This window comes from Diorhabda carinulata, chromosome 11 (genome assembly GCF_026250575.1).
Source record: "Diorhabda carinulata isolate Delta chromosome 11, icDioCari1.1, whole genome shotgun sequence".
NCBI classification, from domain to species: domain Eukaryota; kingdom Metazoa; phylum Arthropoda; class Insecta; order Coleoptera; family Chrysomelidae; genus Diorhabda; species Diorhabda carinulata.
The window spans coordinates 6844803-6872452 of NC_079470.1; the positions used below are offsets into that span (position 1 = coordinate 6844803).

The 27650-nt window shown below is 31.3% G+C and overlaps 3 protein-coding genes across 9 annotated transcripts; 2 read left to right on the plus strand and 1 right to left on the minus strand.

Annotated features, from left to right (window-relative positions):
- The first annotated feature begins 314 nt into the window (after positions 1-314).
- On the plus strand, positions 315-16774 carry LOC130899439 (cryptochrome-1). Of its 2 annotated transcripts, none has more exons than XM_057809373.1 (8): positions 315-556; positions 3209-3447; positions 5776-5986; positions 8973-9210; positions 10794-11176; positions 12757-12897; positions 12950-13101; positions 15194-16774. In XM_057809373.1, the coding sequence occupies exons 2-8, from the start codon at positions 3257-3259 to the stop codon at positions 15459-15461; spliced, it is 1584 nt and encodes a 527-aa protein (XP_057665356.1). In that variant the 5' UTR covers positions 315-556; positions 3209-3256; the 3' UTR covers positions 15462-16774. The 2 variants fall into 2 exon arrangements, with proteins under 2 accessions (XP_057665356.1, XP_057665357.1); XM_057809374.1 differs by having other exon boundaries at positions 5833-5986.
- Positions 15069-25154, minus strand: LOC130899437 (PR domain zinc finger protein 15-like). Of its 5 annotated transcripts, none has more exons than XR_009060029.1 (8): positions 24886-25154; positions 24459-24773; positions 24238-24400; positions 24010-24182; positions 22913-23377; positions 21735-22208; positions 18310-19825; positions 15069-15374 (listed from the first exon to the last, which is right to left on the minus strand). XR_009060029.1 is itself a non-coding variant. In XM_057809370.1 (7 exons), the coding sequence occupies exons 1-7, from the start codon at positions 24955-24957 to the stop codon at positions 19052-19054; spliced, it is 2436 nt and encodes an 811-aa protein (XP_057665353.1). In that variant the 5' UTR covers positions 24958-25154; the 3' UTR covers positions 17056-19051. The 5 variants fall into 5 exon arrangements, 1 of the variants encoding a protein (XP_057665353.1); XR_009060028.1 differs by lacking the exon at positions 15069-15374 and adding an exon at positions 17056-18234; XR_009060030.1 differs by lacking the exon at positions 24238-24400 and having other exon boundaries at positions 15250-15374; positions 24569-24773.
- On the plus strand, positions 25155-27499 carry LOC130899440 (transmembrane protein 256 homolog). 2 transcript variants are annotated; one of them, XM_057809375.1, is made up of 4 exons: positions 25155-25400; positions 26715-26990; positions 27208-27342; positions 27398-27499. In XM_057809375.1, exons 1-4 carry the CDS (start codon positions 25323-25325, stop codon positions 27428-27430), a joined length of 522 nt encoding a protein of 173 aa, XP_057665358.1. In that variant the 5' UTR covers positions 25155-25322; the 3' UTR covers positions 27431-27499. The 2 variants fall into 2 exon arrangements, with proteins under 2 accessions (XP_057665358.1, XP_057665359.1); XM_057809376.1 differs by lacking the exon at positions 25155-25400 and adding an exon at positions 26165-26448.
- The last annotated feature ends 151 nt before the right edge of the window (positions 27500-27650 follow it).

Sequence of the window (27650 nt, forward strand, 5' to 3'; positions counted from 1 at the left end):
AATTAAACAAGTCTCCCGGTTGAAGAACATCCGGAAATGGACAGGTATCAAAGCATCGAAAAATGTGTAGGTTAAAACAGGCATCAGCTTGCCATTGTGATTGCCAACGTCAGGGGGAACTGGTAAGGCACAATAAGAAGAAGAGATCTAGTTGGTGACTTCACCATAAATATATCAAAACTTGCCGCGTACAAAAAAATGACGTATTCGCATAATAAAAATAGTAGTTTGAATTTGAATATTTATACAACCCATCTGACAAAGGATTGCATTAATTTAATAAACTGTGAATGATTTGAAAATAACTTTTATAACATGCCTCGTAATAAATGCTGGGAGCTCAAATTGAACACACTGAGTGCAACGTGACTTTATAAATCACATGATCAAGAAAACCAATCGTAAATGTTTCGGGGGAAAGTCACGTTGCAAATGCCGTAGAAGATTGAAGAATTTACATCACATTAAAATTCGCCAAGACAGTTGAAACGGAGCGCAAAATTTTGAATTGTAATAGTGCTAAAAGTTCATTTTTTAAATTAGTGGTGATACACTGGTGAGTACGATGATTCTTTGTTGTAGGTATATAGTAAATATACAATATAAATAACCATAATGTTAGCACTGAATATGGTATGAAGAAATGTGATGAATACGATATTTTTGGATTAACTGAATAAGTTTATTTTGTTAATAATCATATAGAGTATTTTTATTATTTATAAATAAAACACAATAACAAAGATGAGATAGATCGTACTTTTTGAGATAGTAATCCGTATAATTTTTACAATACGAGGACTGTTTTATGGTAGGGTGACCTTTTATAGATCGACGATACTTCAGCTACAGTTTTACATAAATCTGATCGATAGATTAAATTTAATAATTATTAAAAAAAAAAAGCTGTATTCATTCATAGAAAGAGTTATGAGTATTAATTATTAAACTTTACTTTTTCTGTAGAAAAACATTTAAAGAAACCAAGGAAAAGTTACGTAAATATTATCCTGAAAGTGTTCCGATAAATGGAATAATTTCTAGGCATTTCTATGCTTTGAAAAGTAGGGATGATGCTGAACGTTCGAACCCTCATCCATCATGCCAGAAATGGTTAATAAAATCAGTGCTCTTATGCTACCCTCTCGTCGAGTAAAATATTACTAATAAAGATTCCAACCGAATAGATAGACAATGTTTTGCATAAAAGGTTACACTTGAAGAAGTTATCTTCAAAGTGGGTGCGACAATTGCGTGATGCTAATCGAAGGGTTACTCACATTAACGATTCAAACAATTGTTTGGATATGCCCAAATTTAATCAAAGTGATTTTTTTTATCGATATGTTAAGATACATGAAACTGGGGTACACCAAATGGTGCAATCTAGAAAAAGTTCAATTTTAAGGTTATACGTAATTACCACGACAAAACACTTGCCCATTTGACCGCAATATTATTTTCTATTCATAAAGTTATTTTGAGAAGATGATGATAAAGAGATTATGTTGAAAAAAATATCTCGCTTACAGTGACATTACTCTCTCATTGACCACAAAGAATATATGAAAATGGTTAAGAAACGCTAGGAAATACGAAACGGTAAGAAGTAAGAGATGGATAATTGTTAAATTATACAATACTAGTTATAGAAACAGCAGCTACAATCCATAATAACAAAATGGTGACAAAATGGTAAGCTGACACCTAGATGGCGCTACTAGTACTAAATCCATATGATTTTCAGTAAGCTCTAACGCTCAAAAATAAATTTGACAGCTATCGAACTAATTTGGGTGAAGCCACTTCTGTTACTTCAAATTGCGTGTGTTTATAAAGCATTTCTTCTTGGCAAAAAATACTATCAAAACCTTGATTTGTCCTGATGAACATTATTCGGACTTTGCCCCAGGAAAATCAACCGTGGTAGGCTAAGTTTAAACGAGGCGAAATGATCACAAAGGATTATGCACCCAATGGACGCCCCAAAGAGGCTATCAATGACGAAAACATCAAAAAAGACCACAAAATAATTTCAAACAATCGTAAAATGAAGATGATTGGGATAGCGGAAACCCTAAAAATATCAAAGGAATGTGTTGGACATGTCGTGAATGAATATTTTGGTAAGCGAAAGTTCTTTTCAAAGTTCATGCACGTGATGAATCGACTCCAAAGTGTGAAAAGACACAAAAGTGGACTAGCAAGGTTATGGCATCGGTATGTTGGGTTGCGTAGGTATAATATTCATCGACTGTTCCAAAAACAGCAACTATTACGTAGCGTTCTTAGATCATTTGAAAGGCGAAATTGCGAAATTCAAAGAAGAAGAAAGTGTTGTTTCTTCAAAACGATGCATCGTGTCCCATACTAAGGAAAACGATGGAAAAGTTGCAGTAATTGAGCTTCAAATTACTTCTGCAATCACCGTATTCTCCAGATTCGGTCCCTAGCGATTTTTTTCTATTCTCACAAATCAATAGGATGCTCGCTGAACAGAAATTTTGCGCCAATGAAAATATTATCGTACTATGACTGCTGTAATCATCGTATCGCGTAAGGCAACTATATTGAATAAAAAAATCAAATTTTATCAAAAAAAAATAATTCTATGCTAGCTCACGAGCTTTTCAATCCACCTCATTAGAATTTGTTTGAGATAGTTAATTCATAATTACCTTGTACAACCATGTAAGACGGGTGGACGAGAACAGACTTCCGAGAATAGTCCTAGAAAACAACCCGCCCGGCTCAAGGCCTCCCGGGAGACCACCTAAAAGATAGTTGGTATCCACCTCTCAGGAAAAGATGCAGAGGCAGCTCTTTTCAAATTTTACGCCTCTTAACTGAAAGGGCAGTACTGCTCCCATCAACGAGCATCTGTCATTTGTCTGCCGCCAAAACTTAAGCAAATTGCATCATTTAGATTATGTTTGATAGCCATTAGTATTAGACTATCGATTTGATTGGAAATTGTAAAATGTAAGTAAGAAAACGAACCAAAACTTCAACGAATGCGCAGCTAAGTACCATGGAAAGTTTTAGCCGGAGGTTTGGAATCACGAAATTGTCTTACAAACCAATTTTGATGACCTCGAAAAACCTTGTATAATAATTTTTGGGTTGTATACAATTAACTAGTAAGATTCAGTTCAGGTTAAATCTACTTTACACAAATTATCATCATTTTTGATGACAATAATTTTAGGTACAACAGCATTACCTTCCAAAAATTATGTATTTTGATGTCAAGTAGATGAGCGGAAGTGCGTGTCACACATCCATTGGAGATGAGAAACACACAGTACATTGGTTCCGTAAAGGTCTGAGGTTGCACGACAACCCATCTTTAAAAGAAGGTATCAAAGGGGCCAAGACGATTCGTTGTGTTTTCGTCTTAGACCCTTGGTTTGCTGGTTCTTCTAGCGTTGGAATCAACAAATGGAGGTGAGTAACAATTGATTGAAATTGTTTATAATAAATTTATTTCAATCTATAATAGTGAGCTAATACATAGAAGAATAAATCTGCGTCAAACATAGTGTTGTACTTCAACACTTCCTTGAAGGTGTTTATAATTGGTATAAAATGATACAGCTTCACCCGTTTTGATATTTTACCGTACTTTATAATATTTTTCACTTGCTAATACAAACTGAGAGTCACTTTTCTATATTTTTGCTAAAGGAATTATTGTCTCACCAATTTGTTCTGCAAAAACTTTTTTCTGTCAATATGATCATAGCCTCAGTAATCAGGGATTGATGGAATTGTTCCATCACATTATCTCTATACGGATATAATTTAGGTCTATTTTCAAAAAATACAAATTTATCTTCTTAGTATGACTTGCGTTATCAAACAAAGCGGGTAGATGACGATAAGCTTTATCAGAGAAACCTAGCGATTTGCGAAATGTGAATTTGTCAACAAGAATTTTTCTGATATCTTCCGCTTCTTGTAAAGAAAGAAGATAAAAAGTTTGTAGTTAGTAATAAATTTTATATAAGAAATTATTGATAGATAAATATTAAAATGGAAATCAAAAATATAGTTCTTTGTGCAATCAAATATTGTCGCAGTAATGTAAAACAAATTAAACGTGGTTTTCCAGAAATTTTTGAAGCCAGGTGATAAAATTTTAGCGTTGTTAAAAAAATAAAGTTAGTCCTCAAATGAAAGCTTCTTACATTTTTAAAAACCTATAACCAGCACGTAAAGCGCAACTTAACTATTGAAAATAATTTTCCTTTTATAAGTATCAATATATCTAATACTTTTATTATTCTGTTATTTTTTAGAGTGTAATTCAGGAGAGGAATTTAATGGTGTGTGTCATAATGCATTATTGAATATTAAATCTGTACTTGAGATATTCTATTCATCTTTTCTATAATAGAGAAACTTCATTCATAACTCTAACAAGAACTAGTAATTGAAATTATTTCTTCTAGATATTTTTGCATTCATTTCATGGTATTTTTCTTTGAAATGACAGATATAAATTGCGGTGACTAAAGTCACTTTTTTATTAATTAATTCTTTCTCGGGTTTTCCACATTTAATTAATTGGACGACGGATAAAATACGTTAAGCATCAAGAATATTTTTGTTGCGGATTATTTGCCGCCCATCTATTATGTTTAACATTTCACCTATTTATTTATTTTATTATCATACAGATTATATATTTAAGTGGGGAAATGATGAAGTCGTATCATTTATTTTTCAAATATAATAGGTTATATTAACTTACAAATTATGAAATAAAGCAAAATGGTAATTAAAAACAATTACACTAACAAAAAAAACAAAAAGTTCAATTCGAACAAGTAACTGCCAACTGTCAAAAATGTGACTATTACCAAAGTCCCCAAAAATATACCTACTTATAGACTGTTGGTAATAGTAATGATTAATAACTTTTGATCCTAAACACATAAAAATTTTAAAAGTTTGTTGTATTTACAATAGACAAGTCATAGTTCCAAACTTTAAGCAATGTTCTAATCTGGATTTTGGGACATAGTGAGGGAATGATTTTCAGAGTACTATATACAAATGCCAGTGCAATCCCAAAGTTATTACCAATATGTTTAGACTCTATGATGTTCTTTCGAAAAAAAAAAACATCCAAAGTCTCATAATTTACTTTCCGACGTGTTTTTTAAACTACGCCTTCGTGTCGGATCCCCTACCAGCCAAATTGACGAGAATTAAATGTTGAAAATTAGTTATACAAAAAATATCTAAAAATAGCGATGTTGTAAAGGTTTATGAAGCTACCTGAACGTATATTCTTTGAAGTTTGTTTCAAACTCACTGTTTTTTTATGAACTAATTTGAATCTTTCTCTTTTTGTCGGTATTCAAAAATTCAACAACCATTTTGTACAGGGTAAACATCTAATTTGATTGGCATTGCTCTATGAGTAACTCTATACAATTGTGGGATTCAACTATAGTAGTATAGGCCGCAGACAACAGTTGATAATGTTTTGAGCAATAGATAAATTTGATTTAGAATTTTAAGGAAACTTTATTTTCAGAAAATATTGATAATAGTATAACTATTTAAACTAAATAATAATATTAAATACTGAATGACTACCAGCAATTTTTTAAATGATGAATTTTTTATATTACGGTCGTAAACAACAGTTTTTTTGAGTTATGTAATTGTTATTAAGCTTTCTTATTATATTCAACAAAAGTATAATAAATATTACCTTCGAATATTTAGAATTGACTCTAAATATAATAATTATGGCTCTAGATTTCTGCTGCAATGTTTGGAAGATTTAGATCGTAACTTGAGAAAATTTAATTCGAGGTTATTCGTTATCCGTGGTCAGCCTGCAGACGCGCTGCCGAAACTTTTCAAAGAATGGGGGACGACAGTTCTCACTTTCGAAGAAGACCCAGAACCATTTGGAAGAGTCAGAGATCATAACATAACAGCACTATGTAATGAACTAGGAATAACGGTAAACACTTAATTTTTAATTAATTTACTGGAGAAATATTAAACTGTTTTTATTTAATTAATAAAGATCACTTATAAAAATTTTTTATATTATAAGTAATCTAATGTTCAAAATTTAATTGTTCGTTATGAAAATTATGATGAATTTTACCTTATTAACAAAATTATGATTATGAAGTATAAATAAAAAATAATGATGTGAATGGGTGAAAAGTTTCCGACCTCAACCTGAAGAAGAAGAAGAAGAAGAAGAAGAAGAAGAAGAAGAAGAAGAAGAAGAATCAAAAGAACGCTTTTCCATATACTGATTGAAAAAAGCATACGTAAACTATCCGCGAATTGAGTACCGTGTTTGTTCAATTTGGACCAAAAACACAGTCGAATAAAAATTCCTAGGCCTTATTGACGCGGTTAAAGTAAAATCAGTTCATTTTTTGCGTCTATTAATAACTGTAAATGAAAGCTGGATCCACCACTACACTCATAGAGCGAAAAAACTGTCAAGGCAGTGGATTTTAAAGGGCAAATCTGCTCCGTTTTCATCGGCTGGAAAAGTACTTGCGACCATATTTAAAGATAGTCAAAATCATCAAAAAGGTAAAATAATAACGAGCATCATTGCTTGATAAGATATTTTAAGAAAATATGCTCTTCCATCCGGGCAAGTACCCTCTCATTCTTCGGTAATATCTACGGCTAAAATTTACGAATACCACTTCGAATTGTTTGATCACACACCTTATTCATCAGATATGACTCCTAGTGACTTTTTCCTGTAGCCTTACCTCAAAGTTTTACTTGCCCGAACGTGATTTCCATCAGACGACTACGTTATCCCATACGTAAATGCCTATTTTAGGGAAAAATACGGCAGCTATTATTTAAAGAGGTAAAAATGATAAAGCATCGTTGGAAAAAGTATATAAACTCAAAATAGGTCGGAAAATTTCCAAATAACCCTATTATTTGATTAGAAGTTTGGAAAAAACTAGCTACAATAAGTGAAAAAGTAAAATTGCGATTGGATATACTAGGCATGATCGTTTGTTGGTAAAATAATTCACAGGTAAAGGTGAAGATGAATAACAGAAAACATTCCATAATGTTCGGATTTAAATCCCACCTGGGAACCGAATCTTTTGGGTAGGCAGCTATTGATATCATTATCACACGTCATACTTGTAACTAACTACATCTCTATAACTTTCAATTTCCCTCGCACATGCTCCATTTTATAACCTCTCACTTTCCCTCTTACAATCCTTAATAGTAATCGAAAACTCACGCGCTTTACGATCCTCGACATTCAACAAATCCACACGTGTCTATGAAACCATATTATTAATACATTCATATATATATAGTGTTAATTCTCGTTAAATATAATTGTGAACGAATTATCAAGAGCATTTAATTATCTCATACCAAACAATGAAAGAAATAAACTGATAAGTAGGGCGCAAGAAAATACTAGCCCGCTTTGGTATATGGGGCTAGATATTTGCGACATAAATGACACTATTTAGAAACTTCTCTAAATTTGAATTATGTTATTAATTTATCTTTAGCCAAAAAGAGCTAGAACTCAAAAAATTAAAATTATAATGGAGAATTTCTTCTTTTAAAAGAGACGTTTCACTTATCCCGGGATATATTGAAGATCAAACGGCAGAGTGTCATAATCGAGCTCACCGACTCGTTTCAAAAATGGTTAAGTTAGAAATGAGGATAATGACAAAAACGTGGAATAGAATCCTAGAACGTTTTCAAGCAAATATTGTGTTGCAACAATCGTCTATAATAAATCTTGATACGAGATACACCCTTTATGAACTGTAACGTTAGCGTCAAATACTGTGATACTTTATAAACGTTTTATTTCACTAAAAACGATTTTTATAAGAGGACATTACACATTCTCCTCGGTGTACATCCCCCTGGTGTATTCTACTGACTGCGCCATGTAACGTTGATATTAAGCACTGTAATTAATTTACGTATTAGCTTCATAATTTTTTATCATCTTCAGTTAATTGTAAATTATTCACTTGTTGTTCTTATACTGATTTTTCTACACATACTATTAAATATTATTAAACTTTTTGAATTGGAACATAAGTATCCTTTTGCTGCCATAGGCAATGGTTGATTCATAAATTCTGCTCTCAGTATTTGGTCTTTCTTTTTCACATTCAATTTCTTATTTATATTCTTATGCTTATTTCTGCTTACTAATGTTTTCTGCGTATCTTCATTTATATTATTTTCCTGACTGCGCCATTAAACGTTGCGCTACAAATCTCGCTACAAATTGTGTCTAACAGTACACTATGACGTAAATATAACACATTACATTACAAATAATACCATCTAAATATTCAAATATTGAAGCATAAGCCAAAGAGCTTTTAGGCTGTCATGAATATCATCAACATACTTCAAAGTACGTTTCTATCTAGTACATTTGACGAGTTTGTTAAGAAATAAATAGTTGTCGTTATTGATAACACACTATCTACTTTAGATGAATGCATGAAAGCATATCAAAAACTAACTTGTGATTTGGAACAGTAAAAACAACACCATTTATAATCAGTGCTTATGAAAATGAATTGGAAGACAGCCTAGACTAAGTCCAGTTTACCCAGTGCTCAAAATGTATTTGACTAGTGCCGAAAAACGAGGCTTTGAAAATTCAATATTATTATTTACTAATGGGCATTTCATTACAATCATGTTTGCCCAATTTGGAAATATGATTTCCAGGAAATATAGAAAAGAAACATGCTAGAGTAAATCCATGTTTTCAGTTTACAACTTTGTAATAAGTATTATTGAATTTACGTCATTTATTTTGGTAAGAAATGTAATGCTTATTATTTATAATTATATTATACCTGATCCCTCGATCCCTCGATCCCTGTTTGATCATGCATTTTATATTGTGATGTATTATTTGTTCCAGCTCATTATTTTGTTTCCTTTAGGTTATACAACGTGTATCTCACACACTCTACCATCTCGAAGATATAATAGAGAGAAATGGAGGAAAGGCGCCATTAACATACAATCAATTTTTAGCTATAATAGCTACGATGGGCCCTCCGCCGAAACCTGAATTACCTGTTTATGGTTGGCACAACGGGGCGTATACACCTTTGAGTGATGATCATGATGATAAATATGGTGTTCCAACTTTAGAAGAATTGGGATTTGACACGGAAGGTAAGTAATTCTCTAATTACTACAAATTAGTACATTCTCTGGGTAATGCTGTCTATCTTTGTTAGTCTAGCAAGTCATTTCACGAAAATTTTTTCAATATATATCGTTTACCTGGTCTAGACATTATGACAAGAATCGTTTTATTTTTGTAATAATTGTAATTAGTTATGTCGTCATTACTTTAACTCATGTTGAGGTTTTTCCCTGCTTTGAATTTTTCTGACTTGTTAATTTTCTATCTTTGTAATTATTTGGTTCAAGAAACTGATTCATTCATCGATGTCCGTACTTAGTGATTCACCCACAATTCATCTATTTTATCGACGTTTTACACATATAGTCCAAAGTTGATTCATTTTTGTGATTAAATGTTGGTAGGTATTCGTTGTACAGTTGATGATTGTGTTGTGTTCGTGCTTTTGTGTCCTTTTGATTACGTATAGTGTTAAGCTTGGTTTATGCAGCAAAAATTAAAATTAACATTAAATTAAACTTTTTTGATGTTAATTTTTTGGTTTATACAATTTGATTTTTAATTTTGCCTGCATCAACGATTTTCAATAAATGTTGTGTATAACATTAAGAATTTATTAATAAAATGCATTTGTTCCCAATTCCTCGTAAGGACTTAGAATGTTTCAATAGATAGCAGCCGGCTATAAACAATAATAAATTAACTGCAAGGGATTTGCTATGAAGTTCATGTGATAAAATTAATTAAAATTAGGTTTATTTAATTAATATGTTACATCTTAATTATTTAAGTTTGTATACAATATTTTTTTAATAATATTTTCTTCAAGTTTTAGTTTTACGTTTTTCATAAATAAAAAAACGTTTTGTTTTGATTATTATTATTATAATTGAAGAATTATCACATTTCTTCCAAAACAACTACTACAACTAATGAATTTCCATATTTATTATTTTTTCATAATATTTTTCAATATTTCATCTTCTGTGATTCTGTAGCTTGAAAACGTGTTATTTTGAGAAATATTATAAACAAAAACATAAATTTGGAAATTTATTAGTAGTAAGGTAACAGTTAGAACTACCTCAAATAATTTAAATCACGCGCCAATAATAAAATTAAAATTTGACAGTATTGGTGAAAATCATGTGTCGCTAGATGGCGCAGAATTTGGCTTTTATAACTGTGAACAACAATATAATCTGTAAGGGTGATTGATGCTGTTTTTATGATTTTGGTAGGGTTTTCTCTATTTTTGTAATTTCCTAAGCGTATTTGTGTGGTTAGAATGAAAAGGTTGTTTATGCAGCCAAAATTAAAAATTAACATTAAACTACAACTACAATAGCTGCTTGTAAGAACTGTGTGAAACATCTAGTTCTGTTTTGCCTTTTTAATGATGTTGTGTTTTCCATCGACTTCCAAATGTGTAAGGTCAAGAGATATTTGTGATTGATTTCGGCGAAGTTAGGAACTCTTTCTAAAATTCATATATTCTCTTATACCAATAATTATTTTGCCGCCTATCATTCCAGCTTATTTTAATCTTTTATGGACTGTCATTTATCCAGCATGTTACGTGACTATTATTTACAATCTTTTGTTAAAGGTTCAAATCCACCAACGTGGCTTGGTGGTGAAAGTGAGTCTTTGGCACGGTTAGAACGGCACTTGGAAAGAAAAGCATGGGTTGCCTCCTTTGGGCGGCCAAAAATGACACCTCAATCATTATTACCTTCGCAAACAGGACTATCACCTTACTTAAGATTCGGCTGTTTATCCACCAGACTGTTCTATTACCAACTAACTGATTTGTACAAGAAAATTAAAAAGGCATTTCCGCCTTTGTCGTTGCACGGTCAATTGTTATGGCGAGAGTTCTTTTATTGTGCTGCTACCAAAAATTCGAACTTCGATAAGATGTTAGGAAATCCCATATGCGTACAAATACCTTGGGATAAAAATGCTGCAGCATTAGCAAAGTGGGCAAACGTAAGTATAGATACTATTTCTATTTTCGTTCGATTCTTAACAAATATTTTATATGAACAGATACTCTCCACACATTAATATTTTCCTCCTAAAAGGTGATTTCGTATTAAGTACGTTTTTGAAAGACTTCAAGACCACTGGATGCTTTATGCCACTCAAATACAAGGTGTTTTAAAAAAAAGTTCATTTTTGTATTGCGCGGGAGGTATGTCAATCGGTAGCCGGCTTCTTGGGAATTTAATCGCTATGGATAGTTTCTCGGGAACAAACCGTGCGCTGTGCGTGCATTAGTTTTACAAAAACAATAATTCGGCGACTATAGTGGGTAGAAAATTCTACAATATTTGCAATGATCGTCACTAAACTGATACGCCAGGAGCTCGAATGGTTAGAAAATGGGTCTAGAAGTTTAAAGAAGCCGGGTCAGCACTGGATAAACAAACCAAAATCCGGTTGTCCAAAGTATTATAGAATGGTGGACAACGTAAACATTGTTACACGGTCTGTTCTTGACAAGCTTGGCTTATCTATTCTGAAGCGTGCTGTTGCTTTAGATCAGCATTAGTTCGCATCTTACACAAAGATTTTGGGCTGCACTCTTACAAAATTCTGTTTGTGTGAGAATTGAAGCCTTAGGATGGTAGTGACAGGCTTGATTTTGTAAACCAGATGATTGGGGGCTTTCCAACACGTTACCACCATCTTCTTTTCGGATGAAGCTCATTTGCATCTTAATGGATACGTTAACGAACTAAATTGCTGCAACTGAAATGTATCATTCGCCTAAAGTGACCGTATGGGCGTATGTGACGTCAGTGCGAAGAATTATAGGCACTTACTTTTTTGAAGAGGACGCACAGTTACAGTGAATTCAGATCGTTATGTGCAGATGTAGTCGACTTCTTCGTGTCTGAACTGCAAAAGAGAGTTGGAATATTCGGTCCCGCAGGTGCAAGTTGCGTAAAATATTGGAACAACCCAACAACTTAGAAGCAAGCAAGGCTGTTCAACTTGTAGGGATTAGGTTGAGATGTTTTTTGGGGGGAAATATTTGCGTGCCCTTGTTGAATATCGAGAATGAAAACGTAGAAATTGAATGAAACATGGCTCACTGAAAAGACAAATATAGTTTAGTGAGATATAGTATACAGAAAGGCGGCTGCATTATTTCCTATCGTCTGACATTCGGAGCAAGCAACAGAATTAGCGAAAAAGAAGAATTTTGTGAGTTCAAGGCATTGAAATGTGTAATCGCATAATATCGAAACGCAAATCGGTTGAATTCTATTGGATAATTGATAGCTTCTTTCTCGTATAGAACCGTGTTAATCAAGTTCTAATCTTTAGCAATCATTTTTCGAAAATCATATTGGCACTATCGCCTCTCTAATGAAACCGGTTTGGAGCACATCGACTGAATGGTCGTTTTGTTTTTATGTATATGTGTAAAAAATATATTATAAGGTTTCATTTATTAATTTTTATTTCAACAAACCATACCTAAACATATTTTTAGTTGAAGATCCATGTCGACGACTTATATTTTAGGGTGCTAAAACATCGTTTCTTTGTAAGAACAGGGTCAGACAGGATTTCCCTGGATAGATGCCATCATGACACAACTGAGACAAGAAGGATGGATCCACCATATAGCAAGACACGCTGTAGCTTGTTTCCTAACGCGAGGAGATCTTTGGATATCGTGGGAAGAGGGAATGAAGGTATTATCTATTTCTTTTTGTTATTTACACTTTAATATATAAATATCTTAAGGTATTTGAGGAACTCTTATTGGATGCCGATTGGTCTGTGAATGCCGGTACTTGGATGTGGTTATCATGTTCCAGTTTCTTTCAACAGTTTTTTCACTGTTATTGCCCAGTTAAGTTCGGGAGAAAAGCCGACCCTAATGGAGATTATATAAGGTAACATAATGTTTTCTCCTATTTCTTACTTGTCCGTCTATCTAAAAAATGTTATCGATATTAATTTTAATAAAAAGGACTAGATGGGAATTGGATAGTCAGTTAACACATCACTCAAAAGTCGTGTGACTAAGAAAAACACATTTTTTGCCAAAAATCGATTATATCGAGCAATGTAATCTCTTTCGAGAGCAATACAATCATTCCAACGCTTTTCTAACTTCTCGATACTGTGCTTGTAGAGGGATTTGTCTTTTGTCTCAAAATAGGTTTCAGTTTCAGCAATTGCTTCTTCATTTTAGCTGAATTTCTTACCGGAGGGCATTTTTTTGAGATCAGCGAAAAGCCTGTAGTCAATCGGTGCATTATTTTGGTGAAACAATGGTTCTTTCTTCGACATATAAGGCAGTTTTTCTTTGATTTTTCCATTTAAACGATTCAACAACTCTATAAGTAGTATAAGCTATTGATTGTCTCTCTTTTAGAGATAATCAATGAACAATATTCCATGCGCATTCCAAAATACTGAACCTTCCAACTGACTGTTGTGCCTTTGGATGTTTCGGACGTGGTTCATCGGCTGCAGTCCACTCAGATGATGATCGTTTTGATTCCGGAGTGAAGTGATGGATTCATGTTTCATCCATTGTCACATATTGACGCAAAAAATCTGATTTATTACGTGTAAACACTAATCTGAATCATCAAGACGTTGTTGCTTTTGATCGCCTGTGAGTAAACGCGACACACACATTGAAAAAAGCTTTCTCTTGATCAAATATTTATGCATAATTGTAAACACACCGCCTTCTGATATCTTTACGGCGGCTTCAGCTATCTCACGAATTTCAATTAACTATTAGATATGACAAATTTGTGGACATGTGTTTTCTGTATCAATTGGATGACCAGAACATTCACCATCATAGATGTCTGTACGACCACGTTTATATTCAGCAAACCAATAACAAATTGTTCTTTTCGAAGGAGCAAATAAAACTTTTGAAGCCATTACCGAACTTGTTCAGTTTTTTTTCATCAACAAGCAATGATAAATTAACACACGAAATTGTTTTGAATCCATTGTTTTGAAAATGACAAAAGTAGTTTCATTAAATAGCTGTCAATTTTTTTCACTAATCAAAATTTCATGAAATTTCACACCAAGTCTTTTGAAAGTAGGTAGTTCATAAACGTCATATGGATTTGACAATCTGTGTATTAGTCACACGACTTATTGAGTGATGTTATATTTGATTTTTTCTCACAGGCCATTCTTCATCATCTATTTAATAGTAACCACAATTCAGCTCAAGTCCTATCCATCCATCTTTCTCCGGTAACTTGATTTTTGTGTGTATGATTACTTTGCCATAGATTATTCTGGACTGTTTTCAAGTATTCTAGATGGTTTTGACTGTATTTGGAGAACCTACTAGAGTGTTCGAGATATTGGATAGGATACACAAATAGCACTCAAGAGGGAAAACATTTTTTTGAAAACCGCGAAAATTAGTATAAAGTTGTAAACTTTGATTACTGTACTATAAACTATTTTTAGAGCCTGGTTAATTAGTTACTTTAGTATTATGTGTGACTTTTTTCTATTAAGTAGACCAATCTTCTTTTTATTTCAGACCTACCGGTTACCTTCGTTGTAGACTTAATTAATGATTGGTCTGTTTTCCTAATTTTTCTTTATAATTGACTCCTTGTGTATTTTCTCTAACGTTGTAGCAATTTGGAGTTAGTTACATATCATAGAAAAACGCTTCATCTACCAGCCTCATATATTGATAATATAGGATCACATTGGAAATAATTACGGAGCATTTTTCTTTGAAGACAGCAGCATTTTATTGCAGTTGGAGATTTATTTATTTCAATTTTTGAATATTTATTTTCTTAAATTGCGCTAGATGAATTTCCAAGTACAAGATTTATAAAAATTATTATAAATACATATATTTCTTAAAACTTTTTATTACAAGTGTAAAGTTGTATATTGGGGTATCTATTTTCATAAATTCAGCTTTCTATTCTTCCATATCGAAAAATTAAAAAAGCAATGATTAGGAATTTTTATTTTTAGAAAATATCTTCCAATATTGAAGAATATGCCAGTTCAGTATATTCATGAGCCTTGGCTGGCTCCTGAAAAAATACAACAGTCAGCGAAGTGCATCATAGGAAAAGATTATCCTCTTCCTATGGTCAATCATACTGTAGCTTGTAGAATTAACATCCAGAGGATGAAGCAAGTATACCAACAGCTGAAAAATTACCAAATAATTGAGAATGCAAAATGTGAAAGAAAAGAACAAGATGGAAATGCAACAGTTGTAATGTCTGATTATTAGATAGGAAAAATAGTAAAGGATAAAATTATTTTCGATGTAAAATATCATACGTACCTTAACCTTGCGGACCAATTTTTTCAAAAATGACTTTTGATTAGCTTAATAATTGTTTTTGTCGCTTTTTTGCCATTAGTTATTTAAAAAGAAACCTATGATCTGTTATCTTAACATATAAGTTGGCGGGCCACCACATGAAAAACCGCTTCCCTACGTACGGCAATTATATTTGAACACATCAATAATTGCCGCTTAATTTGCCGTTCAAGAAATCATCGTTGATTTATCCGGAGCACATTGGGGTTGGGCGCAAAGTTGGGAAATAGCAATTTTCCATATAACTTAGCGGGCCACACCCTGAAAAACTGCCTCTCTATGTATCCGAATTTCACTTTAGAAAAGGCAGCTAAAAACGGCAATTATTAAGCCAATCAAAAGTAATTTTTGAAATAATTGGTCCGATATGTTAACGTACGTGTACCACGAGGGTATATGGAAAATAGCCATTTTCCGACTTTGCTCCCGATCCCAATGTGCTCCGGATGAATCAACGATGATTTCTTGAACGGCAAATTAAGCGACAATTATTGATATGTTCAAATATAATTGCCGTACGTTGGGAAGCGGTTTTTCAGGCAGTGGCTCGCTAACTTATGTGTTAAGATAGCGGATCATAGGTTTTTGTTTAAATAACTAAATGCAAATTCTTGGAGTTTCACTGCAAAAAAACGGCAATTATTAAGTTAATCAAGTCATTTTTGAAAAAATTGGTCCGGTAAGTTAACGTACGTAAATATCATGGACGTATATATAATTATATCAAAAAAATTTGTTTTATTCTTAGAATTACTGAATATTTGGTGTTAAATTAATTTTAATTTTACAAGGTCTATTATTTGTGTGTATAGTATGTACTAACGATGTATTTCATGATACGAGTACTGTTTTATAGCTTTTTATAATGTACTGTTTTTTACTGCCTAGCTGGAGGACTAATCTCTGCTTCACAATTACTTATTTATCCTGCATTTAAATCACTATTAATATGAGATTTTAACAACCTTATAATTGTTTTGCAATTCAACTTTCATTTCATTTAATACTCTTATTTATTCTTTTTAATCCAACATGTTACTGCAATCCGCTTTTAAGTCTCCTCTGGCTATACACTTAATAGATTCAAACAAAATTAATATGAATACATAAAAAAGTTACATATAAGTTGAATGAAAACAAAAAAATGTTTGCATATTTTTATTTTTGTACCAACAGTTATAACATATTTCGTTTATTTTGAAATAAATATCTCTTCTGTAGTTGTTTACTTTTACCTTACAAATATACAGATAATATAAAATAATTTTGGATATAAACTGTACAACTTTTGTTGTATTTTGCATTTAAAAAAGTCAAAAAACTTTGTGCCTTTCTACAATTAACATTGTTCAAACTTCCCAAAAATAATTTTAATAAAAGAAAACGTTATTAAAATACCATAGAAATTAATTTTATTGAAAAATATATAAATAAAAGGAATAAGTCCCTTCAGATGGTACATTGTTTCTTCTTTTCTTCTTCCAGTTATTAAAAATATCTATTGTGTCTTTTTTTCGCGCTGTGACAGTGGCATTCCTCAGTGTTTACAGCTGATATACTAATCTCACTCCTTTTAAAAAAGTCAGAATGAGGGATGATTCTAGTTATAGAGATCTTCGTCTTTCATATCATATGCTTCCAGGTGTAGTGCTCTGGAGTTTCATAATATTTCTTCACACATCTAGAGAATGTGAATGGAGGTTTCGTCCTCTGCGACATAGAATATGTCAAATCTAGCATCTCCAGATAACCATTGAGACGAGAGTGCCCTGACATGTCTTCTGTTAGTATTTGTAGTTTTATACATTCAATAGATCTTCACTGGTTATAGCTACCCTAAGAGTGTCTTGGCCTGTATCTCGACTCCTATAGGTTGGCCCAGTATTTGGTTTTAAACCCTATCTACCTTCTTTTCCAGTGCTTTATTGTTCCGTAGCTGATACCACAAAAAGGTTCAAGTCATATTTTCTGCTTGAAATATCCTTGGTTTGTTACCCAGGCTTTCAGAGGGTTTAGTTCTAGACCCGTACACTCTTATTTCAGTACTGACTGCTGTTTTGGAGTCATCCATATACCATTTGATGACATTTCTGTTCATTTCTTATATGGTGTTTTCTGTAGTAACCACCTCAATTGGCCGACTAGAACGTTCACCATCATAGGTGTCTGAATGGTTCTTTTCGATTGAGTAGAGTCCGGATAACACTTATGAAGCCATTCCTGAGCTTCTACAGTATTTTTTTTTTCTCATCAAGAAGCATTAATATATTATTACAAGAAATTGTTTTGAATCCATTGTTTTGAAAATACTTTTTTCTGAATAATCGAAATGTAATGAACTTTTACACAATCTTTCGAAAGTTGGTACTTCATAAACGTCATATGGATTTGACAATGACAACGTTATCTGTGTCAGTCACAAGACTTACTGAGTGATGTTATAGATTCCAGAGCAGTGACTCTGTTTTATGTGTTCATAAATAATGATATTTTGCTGTTCCGTAAAAATTAGATTGATACCTCGTTTATATGAAGTAGTTAATTTGACTTTCAACAGAAGTGTGATCTTAGGCATTCATTTTTGTTTGACATTTTGTAGACTACGCGATGCATTCTGGCAGAATTTAAACTTCTTAGGTTCAATAGTTACAAAATCCTACAAGCACCATTCCAAGAAATCCTACAGGGATAGATTTTGCCAACTTTGGTACAAATTAAATAAAATTTATTGAGACTAAATTATCACAGAACTTACTTGCAAGGTTTGCTAACAGTCTTGGCTGCTACTGCTTTCCTTTGAAGTTTTTGTAAGCATGCCCCTGCACTCTAATCACGTTTTATCTTATTTCTCTTATAAGTCTTCTTCGCACTAATCTCTTCCTCGACCACCTCGTCTTCTGTAGCGCTGCTTTCATTGTTTTCACCCATTTACTCATTTTTAAATTGATGTAGATGGTTAAAAAAATTATCTAAATATCAAATTTTCGTTGTATTTTTTGTGCGTATATTTATATGTGCATATAAAAATTCCTTATTTGTTTCACTTGACAATATTCGACAATATTACTACCATAAATCAAGACCTGTCAAATATTGGAGATTTTTATGTCAATTATTGGTGCCTCAGACCGCATTTCAAAAATGAACAATACTTCTCCATTAATTAGTAAAATATGAATTACCAAACATTAGAAAACTCACATTTCATTATCGATATTACGATTGTCAATCACTAGAATATATAAGAATTATTTTAAAAGTAATGTCAATTATTAGGTAAAAAATATGTCGACAATTGGTTTTTTCACTTCAATGTACTTCAATTTGTTCCACTAAAATTAATAATAAATACTATATTAGCATATTTGCTTTAGTAGACTTTCAGAAGTATGTTCCTCGTTAATTCGATTTCCCATCACCTTTTTTCGAACAAATCGGGATTTTCAAAAACAAATCTAAACGTGTCAACCATTGGTGCTTATCTAAAAATAGAAAAGTTATATTGTAACAGTCTTCTTACAACTAACTAAATCTAAATCATGATCCAAATCCAAGTCTGGCATCGACAACATAGCATCTTTTTGTTGTCCAGTATCATCATTATCCAAATTATTTTCCCCAACTGCTGTATTAATCAAACTTTCCACTAATCTATCATTGCTGTCGCTGGTAAATGTTTCAGGATTGTTCAGTAATTTATCAATTTCTATAGTTATTTCGCGATTAATCTCATCAGTATTATAATTAATGTTTTCTAAAGCTTGTGTCAGTTCATCTTCTTCTACTTGTTTGTTGGTTTCTGATTTCGTTTTTACAGATTTATATTTGCCTTTATATTCCGGATGAACAGATTCGATGTGGCGTTTTATTGAATACTCATGCTTCATTTTTTTGTCACACTTGGGACAAGAAAATGGCATTATACTTATCGAAACCTTTTTTTGTTCAGTTCTCTTTTCTTTCTTGAGATATTTGTATTCCGTTTTAGACTCGCCGTGGAATACTTCGAGATGACGTTTAACAGAAGACTCCAATTTCATTTTTTTGCCACATTTTGGACAAGCATATTGTTTATCATTATTTAATGGGGCAGATTGTGTGACTTTGTTTATATTGTGTTGGTTTTTTATATGTTGTTTCAAGTATTTAAGCTGTTTGTATTTTAACGGACAGTATTGACATTTAACTTCAGCTGTACTGTCGTGTAGTTTTATGTGTTTTTTCAGAAGATTTTTTGTTTTAAACGATTTCTTGCAAATTTCACAAGTTTCCTGAAAATGAAAACACTTAAAATTAATAACAATTTTCAAACCAAATATTCGAAGCTAGATTTAATTAAATGATATTTTGTTAATGGAAAAGTATATAAGTGAAATAACCATGCAAAATTTTCTGAGAACCGAGAAGAAAAATTGCAATGAAAGCCCAGGGCAATGAATAGAGTGAATATGCAAATAGGGAGATTCTTTGGACTGAGAAAGCAGGGAATATATGCATGGATAGAACTAAAGAAATAAAAAGATGGAAAAAGAAAATAATGATTACTATTAAAGAAATGGCTAGGAGATCTAGTATGACCTTATAAGAACTTTTTCCCAAAAGATTTAACCAAATAAGAAATTATGTATTAATTCCGATTTTATAAGTGAAAATCCTACATTCATTACATACTATCATTATTATCACAAGTTATCTGGCAATATGCAGACCATTATAGTAAAGATTAATTAACAAACATATTTTAATGGAAGTAACGAAAGTAAAGTAATGAAAGTTAACAAACATTTATCGAGCCCTAACCTTTCCTTGCTCAAGAATAAATAAGAAAACGGAGGATAATAAATACGACTTTGTGGCAAACATAATTTCCTTATAATGTACGGTAACATGGTTACTTTGTGGCAGTAATTGGAAAAATTACAGTAATTGAGGTAATTAATTTTGAGAGGTTATATTTTTCTTGCTCATATGTTGCCAATGCAACTTAGGTATTTCTCTCTAATGAGTTTAATACTACTTTTCGACATAACTGGTTGTAGTGTGTTCATAATTAGGCTTTTTTGAAATATAAGGAAAATTAAAAAAAAACCCTTAAACAACAATAAACAAGGATAATCATCGGTTTTTTGTTCACCTAATCTTGCTACCTACTATTCTCACAACAGAAAAAGATACAATGTTGGTTAAATGGACATTTGCAATGTTTAAAAAACCTTTTTCAGTGTCAAAAGCTCAATTACTTGATTCAGTTAAAAAAATTATGAATGGATTAAATAATGTAAAAACTTTTAAAAACAAAAACAGACCAAGTGATATATGGTATTTCTCAAGACATTCTGAGATTTGCCCAACCTTTATTCTAAGTTGAAAAAAATTGTTCTGAAAAACACATCAGAACCTAGTAAAATATTTCTAATAGAGCAAAAAATACTTAGAAATGAAGATGTAAATGAGATTATCTTGTTGTATCTGTTTTGGAAGGCAAAATAAAAAAAGACAAGTTTCAGATACATTTGTGAAGTTCAAACAAGAAATTTATGTGGATGTAATCAGTTAAAGACAAACAAATTTTTATATCTGATGAAAAATACATTTTTTCTATCAACAAAAAATCGATATTGGAAATTTAACCAATTCCCACAATTCATGGAAAAGGCAGACATAACAATTTTCTTTACCAGCTAACATATTTTAGAACTTTTACATAGCTATTGGTAAAAAGTGAACAAAAAACTATTTTGCTTGAATCAAGTTTGGCTGTTTCATTTATTATATTTAATATTTTTATAATTTGGTAATATTTAATTATTGTTTATTTCAATAAACTGTTAATATTGTTACTTAAATAGCTAACAATGCTTTATATTTTTAATTCGGACAAAAGCTAATACGTCTAATTATGGGATGTCAATACATCTTTTTCATGAAAATTTGATGTCATTAATAAATAGGCTGTGATAAAATTGTTCTGAAGCATTAATTAATTAAAAAAAAAACAAATTAGAAATCAAATAAAATACTGTCTGTAATGTATATGAAATTATAAATAATATAATCTAAAAGTGTTAATAATTGTTTGTTCACCTTTTATCTAATGAATCTCCATATTTTCTAAAAAATGTATATTTTTCAATCTAAATTTAAAAAAAAAAAGGTTTGAGGTTATTCAATTTTATCTACCTTTCCAGCAGCGAAATGCACGCTTTCCTTATGTACTTTCAAATTATCACTTCTCATAAAAATTCTGTCACATATATCACATTTATAACTACACCCTTCATGTATTTTAGTATGTTTCCTATAAGTCTTATATGAACCCAATATTTTATTACATATTGGACAATTATATTTTTCCGATTGTTTATGTCGTTTCCTGTGGATAATTAAATTTGTTTTATGATTAAATACTTTATGACATTCATCGCATGTAAATTTGATTTTGCTTCTTCTTTCTTTTTCTGGGCAATTATGATCCTGCAACAGTTCCCCGGTTTTAAACATCTGTTTACAAAACTTACAGTAATTGCTGTGATAAAGTTTTATATGTAGAGTGAGATATTTCTTTTGATAAAACAATTTTTCGCAGAGAGAACATTGCAATTTATAGAAAGCTTTACAAGGGTGGCAATCCAAATTTTCTTTTCGAGAAAAGACCTAAAAATACAAAAAAAGTTTTTTATAAAAGAAGACAAATAATAGATACATAGAATATATTAAAATATGCAGCATCTAGAGTTTAATAAAAACTATCAAATTTATATAAATAGATAATCAAGACAACTCCAAGAAGTACCACAAAGCACCACACTTTAAAGTTTTGAAGGTTATTTCAGGTTTGCCCTACTTTGTTTCAAATCTGCATAACTAAATTTCTAGATACAATTGAAAAAAAAATACAATTTTTGAGCTGGCCCTGCACTTTTAAGGTATCGCAATTCTGGCGGTTATTCTGTGTTATTCTATGTTTGTTCTATATTGTTTCGAAATATAGCGTTTGAAAAAAAAATTATTTTTGACAAATTTTGCTAAAAATAATTTTTTATCTAGCACTAGACATTAAGCTATTGCAATTATCATCGTTATTCCGAGTTGTTCCAAGTACGTTAACAATTGCTCCAGAATATTGCTTTCCAAAAAAACTTGTTCATGGCCGCGAAAGCCTTCTACCCCTCCCCCCCCATTAAAATGCCTTCGCGACGCCGGTGGAAAAAGAGATAAATGTAGAAACATTTCCAAAATTAGGAGAACATCTATGAAGAAACAGTACCACTTGTGATTTGCTATTACAAAGAACTGATGCATTTCTAATTAACTTCAACATAAATCAATATTTGAAACTAAAATGACAGTTTACATACCTTATCACACTCAAAACAGGTGAAATTTCCAATATGCATATTCATATGCCAAATTAGAGCTTTTAAATGTTTGAAAGGTTTAAGACAAATATCACACACAAATTGTTCATTATCGGGAGGTGCTAATTCAAAATTGAAATTATCCATCTCTCTTTCATTATCGGGGAGTATATATTCCATGTTTAAATTCAAATTTTCGTTATCAAAAAGATTGTTGTGGTTTTCTATGACTGCCAAATCCATGTGATTTGTATCCATATTAGAATTGAGGGTGAGGCCATTATTATCCATGCTGTCATTTAACAATTCATTTAATAGGAGAGGTCCTCCAATGTAGGCATCTTTTGGAAAATTTTGTAATTTTATATCGGAATTTTGAGTCAAATTAGTTTTTTCATTCAATTGTACAGATGAGTCCAAAGTTACATCAGTTGAATGTAGGAATTTCATGTGTTTTTGATATCCCTAAAATAGATAAGAGAACACATTTTGTAGGACAATTAAAAATATCACAATTTCACTTCAGTTATCATTCTGAATACACTGTTTACACCAATACTCACAATCACACTGTCTGACGCACGTTTCGATAACCAAGTTATTGTCTTCAGAGATTGAAGGTAAACCTCTGAAGATGTGTCAGACAGTATCAATTGCAGATTGTTTTGGGGAATCATTTTGGCTTTACAGTCACTTGGCACCTATACCTCTGCTTTTGTTGTCCTCTGCCATGCCCATCATCATAAGGTGGTATTTGACAAGGCAGTGACCTGTCAGAAGACCAACCACCAGTTTTATGTTGTTTCAGGTCATCACGAGAAGTTCTTTAGACTTTTTAGCTGATATGATTTTGGATTGTCTTAAACCTGCAGTGTTTCTCTAGTAAGACTCCACCTGTTTCTTTAGCCATTGGCAAGGCTGTCTGCTCCCTCAAATGTGCTTCAGATTGTGTAATAGTGAGTCTTGATGTAGTGGTAGTGTAAACAGTGCATTCAGTATGAATGTCACCAATGGTTCCAGAAATTCTAAATCAGTTACTATTAATTCTAAAAGAATTTTTTTCCAGCATATTCTTTGATTATGCAAGTGATATTTACCTCTTTTTTGCGGAATAGAAAATTGCATATATGACAATATCTCTTAGTTTTAAAATTATAATGTTGCAATAAGTGTGATGCAAATTCTGGCAGATTTTTCTCCAGCCTTCCACAAAACTTACAACTCCATACTTCCCTTGATGCTATCGAGCTTTTATTTCTAACTAAGTGATCTAAAAAAGAACCATAATGAAATAAATTTTTAAAAGTTCATTCTAATAATTTTACCTATGAAATTGTTACTTTTCAAATTTTGAGTATTTTTATTATTATTAATTGGTATTAAAATATCCCTGTTCATTTTAGATGCATAGTATGGAGAATACCATATTTTCAAGGTCTCGTTCAAATATATATCCTTAATAGTAACATAATATATATCTTCACCATCCTATAGAACAGAATTTTCAATAAAATATACAATAATAAATTATCTTGCAAATATTTACTTGATAACAAATTAAGTTTTGTTCCTCAAAATCTTTGGCATGAGTAACAAACATCATCCAGTTACATTCGTTCTCATCACTAGTATCTAAATAATATTCAGAGAAATCACCTTCATTATTATAAAATAGACGTACAGGAAAATTTATAGAAGGTAACAGTGTACATAATTTTTTTGCTTGTAAAGGACCAAATTGAGTTCCTTTATCAATAGTTCGTAAAGCCATTATATTGTAAGACCCATCTGCCATTTTTCTTAGTTCCAAATCTTCTGGTACAGTTAATCTAGCTTTAGATGGTATACTTTTATCAGGAATCTAAAAATACGTTTGATATAGTGAATCATGAATTATTTGCAAAGTCTGTATCTTACAATCATTCTAAAATATTAATGATATTTCTTTTCATAATTCAAACCTTTCTACTTACATGAGAGACAATTTGAATTATATCACAATCCATTGGAGAATGACTACTTCCACATATTCCACAAATTTGCATGTTTGCTACTATGATACAATTAATACTTATTTTCGTTAATTGGGGTTCAAATACCGATGTTATTGAAGCAAAAATATATATTAGAACAAAATATATAATTATTTGTAAAATTACTTAACCCTAAATTTTAAACATATACAGATAGATAATGTTAAGTAGTGGGCTCTTAGACTGTCTAATGTGGGCTACATTTAGATGTCGCTAGGATTCAGCGGTGTTGTAAAATTTTTGCAATGAGTGACCGGTCTATTCCTGTGTATTATCTGTGATTTTTACGTCAAATTGACATAACATTATTGACCGTATTTATTATATTTGAAATTAACAACTAGCTTTTTTAATCATCAAATTTGTGGTCAATAAATATGGTGGGTTTTAATGATGTTTGCAACTATGTACTTTTTGATAACCCTGTTTCCAAATCTACTATTTCATTGCTAAAGGTAAGTTATAATTGATACAAAGTACCTACACATTTTCCGAAATATCTATTATATTTTTATTGAGAATATTTAATTCAAAATAATGAATTATCTCATGGCTCTAATGTTACAAATCATTGCTATTCTTCAATACTGAATAACATATATATGTGAAAATATTGTTTTATGATGAAGGGTTCAGTATCAATATATTTTTACTGTTCACAAAAAAAGCAAAGTAGACCAGTTTTGTTCATTTCATATAACATATATAAAAATTCATCTAATTATTAGCATTGCATATTCGTAAATGTTCTCTATGAGACAAAAATATCATTAAAGTGTCAATATATACATTAAATCAAGTTCAAGGACATCTTTGAATATTTTGGGTTAAGAGTTAATGGATCTGTCTATTAAACCAACCATACTAATTTCTTTTGTTCTGAATCAATAATTCTTGACATTGTGAACCGAAACATAAGTTTTAAGTACTATGAAACCATCATCGATGTTCTAGATAGTTAATTTTAATGTTCAACAAATAGTAAGTAAATTGGTTTTTTCCAATATTTAACATCATATAGTTTTTTCTCAATTAACCATAAAGGTTAAAGAGAGGTAGCGTACATAATTCATTCAAAATAATTTCATTATATTATAGACTTTACAGAATAGCTCGATGGAACGCGTGATAACAATGTGATAAAATGAAGAAATTCCGTATAATTCGTCACAGCTAACAATTTGAAAAGTCTTCTTTTTCGATTAAATAGATGTTATTTTGATGATTGTATGAGAAAAAAACTTATCATAGTTTAGTATACATTACCTAAAAAAAATTTTAAAGTATAAAACTCAATATAATAGAAATAGTTTGAGGACTTATCTTATTTTTGTACTTCATACTTTATTCAGATTCAAAATTATGTGTCAGTGTTCTTCGAAATCTAAAATTATTGAAAGTAATACAATCTTTAATATTTTCGATTGTCATTGATATATCGCGTTACAAAGGTTACATTTTACATCTTTAATAACCAAAAATAAAATAATGTCAAATAAAGAGGTTAGTTATAAAATAAGGAATAGCTAAAGATAATTAGTTAAAATAATTTATTATAAATATTTTATCATATGTCTAGAAAAAACATCATTTTTCGTGTAAATATTTAAAATTTTGTTTGGTTTTTAAATCTAACCTTAAAAACCTTAAAAATCAGTATTGATTTGTAGATTTACATCCTTTATTTGAATATATTTCCTATATTGAAGGTAGGACTATTTATTGCAATAAGCACCGCTTAATAGCATTTTTTCCATTCCATTTTCTAGGGAAAGACCTTTACAACATCATCGACAGCACCATCAGTAACTATAATCACTGAGAAAACACCACTGTGGAAACTTGCCGCAGAAAATGGACCTTACATAAAAATTGGTGGTTTAATGGGAGCCAGCGCGATTGCACTTAGTGCTTATGGTGCACATAAGTCTTACCCAAAAGATCAAGCAGAAGAATTACGCCATATATTTGAGACTGCAAATAGAATACATTTAATCCACAGTGTAGCTATTTTGGGAGTTCCAATGTGCAGATATCCTAAGATTGTAAGTATTAAGCCCATAATGAGGAATAACTAATATATATTTCCAGATAGTTAATAGAGTTACAAATTGTATGGAATTAGAGAAGTTCTTATAAAATTAAATGTTTATTACAAAGATAACTATTATCTCCAATAACTTAGCAGGAGAAATGAATCTCCCTCAAATTTTCTATTTAAATTGTTGATTTCGGGAATGTAATGTTTGTATTATATTTCAGGTTGGATCCCTTCTAGTAGTTGGCACAGCACTATTTTCTGGAACATTATATTATCATGCTTTTAGTGGGAAAAAAAGATTATCAAAAGTTGCTCCTCTAGGAGGAACCCTTTTGATTTTAGGATGGCTCTCAATGGTTGTTTAAGTGTAAATTTATTTTTAGTTTTATTAAAGTTGTTGAATTATTTCAGGTTACAAGTATGGACATATATAGCACAATTTGATTGAAGTTTACTTTTAGTTCTTTTTTTTTGAATGATAAAATTTAATAAAGTCTTAAGTCTAACAACAAATCTTGTTTCACTATTGGGAAACATTTGACAAATTTTTTTGATTACAACAGAAATTACTCTTAACCGTCTGGTCAGTGACCAAACTTTGACCATCGTTTAATAACCAGATACTCCTGAATAACGTGGATTAGGTATTATGACAAAAGATGGT

Bases quoted from the DNA above. Each gene is read 5' to 3' on its own strand.
- LOC130899439 (XM_057809373.1), top strand. From the start codon at position 3,257: ATGAGCGGAAGTGCGTGTCACACATCCATTGGAGATGAGAAACACACA. The intron at 11,177-12,756 runs GTAAGTATAGAT...TTGTAAGAACAG, and splicing joins CATTAGCAAAGTGGGCAAAC to GGTCAGACAGGATTTCCCTG. The intron at 12,898-12,949 runs GTATTATCTATT...AAATATCTTAAG, and splicing joins CGTGGGAAGAGGGAATGAAG to GTATTTGAGGAACTCTTATT.
- LOC130899437 (XM_057809370.1), bottom strand. From the start codon at position 24,957: ATGCAAATTTGTGGAATATGTGGAAGTAGTCATTCTCCAATGGATTGT. The intron at 24,774-24,885 runs GTAAGTAGAAAG...ACGTATTTTTAG, and splicing joins TAATTCAAATTGTCTCTCAT to ATTCCTGATAAAAGTATACC. The intron at 23,378-24,009 runs GTAAATATCACT...TATCTATTTTAG, and splicing joins TTCTATTCCGCAAAAAAGAG to GGATATCAAAAACACATGAA.
- LOC130899440 (XM_057809375.1), top strand. From the start codon at position 25,323: ATGGTGGGTTTTAATGATGTTTGCAACTATGTACTTTTTGATAACCCT. The intron at 25,401-26,714 runs GTAAGTTATAAT...TCCATTTTCTAG, and splicing joins CTACTATTTCATTGCTAAAG to GGAAAGACCTTTACAACATC. The intron at 27,343-27,397 runs GTTGTTTAAGTG...GAATTATTTCAG, and splicing joins TTTTAGGATGGCTCTCAATG to GTTACAAGTATGGACATATA.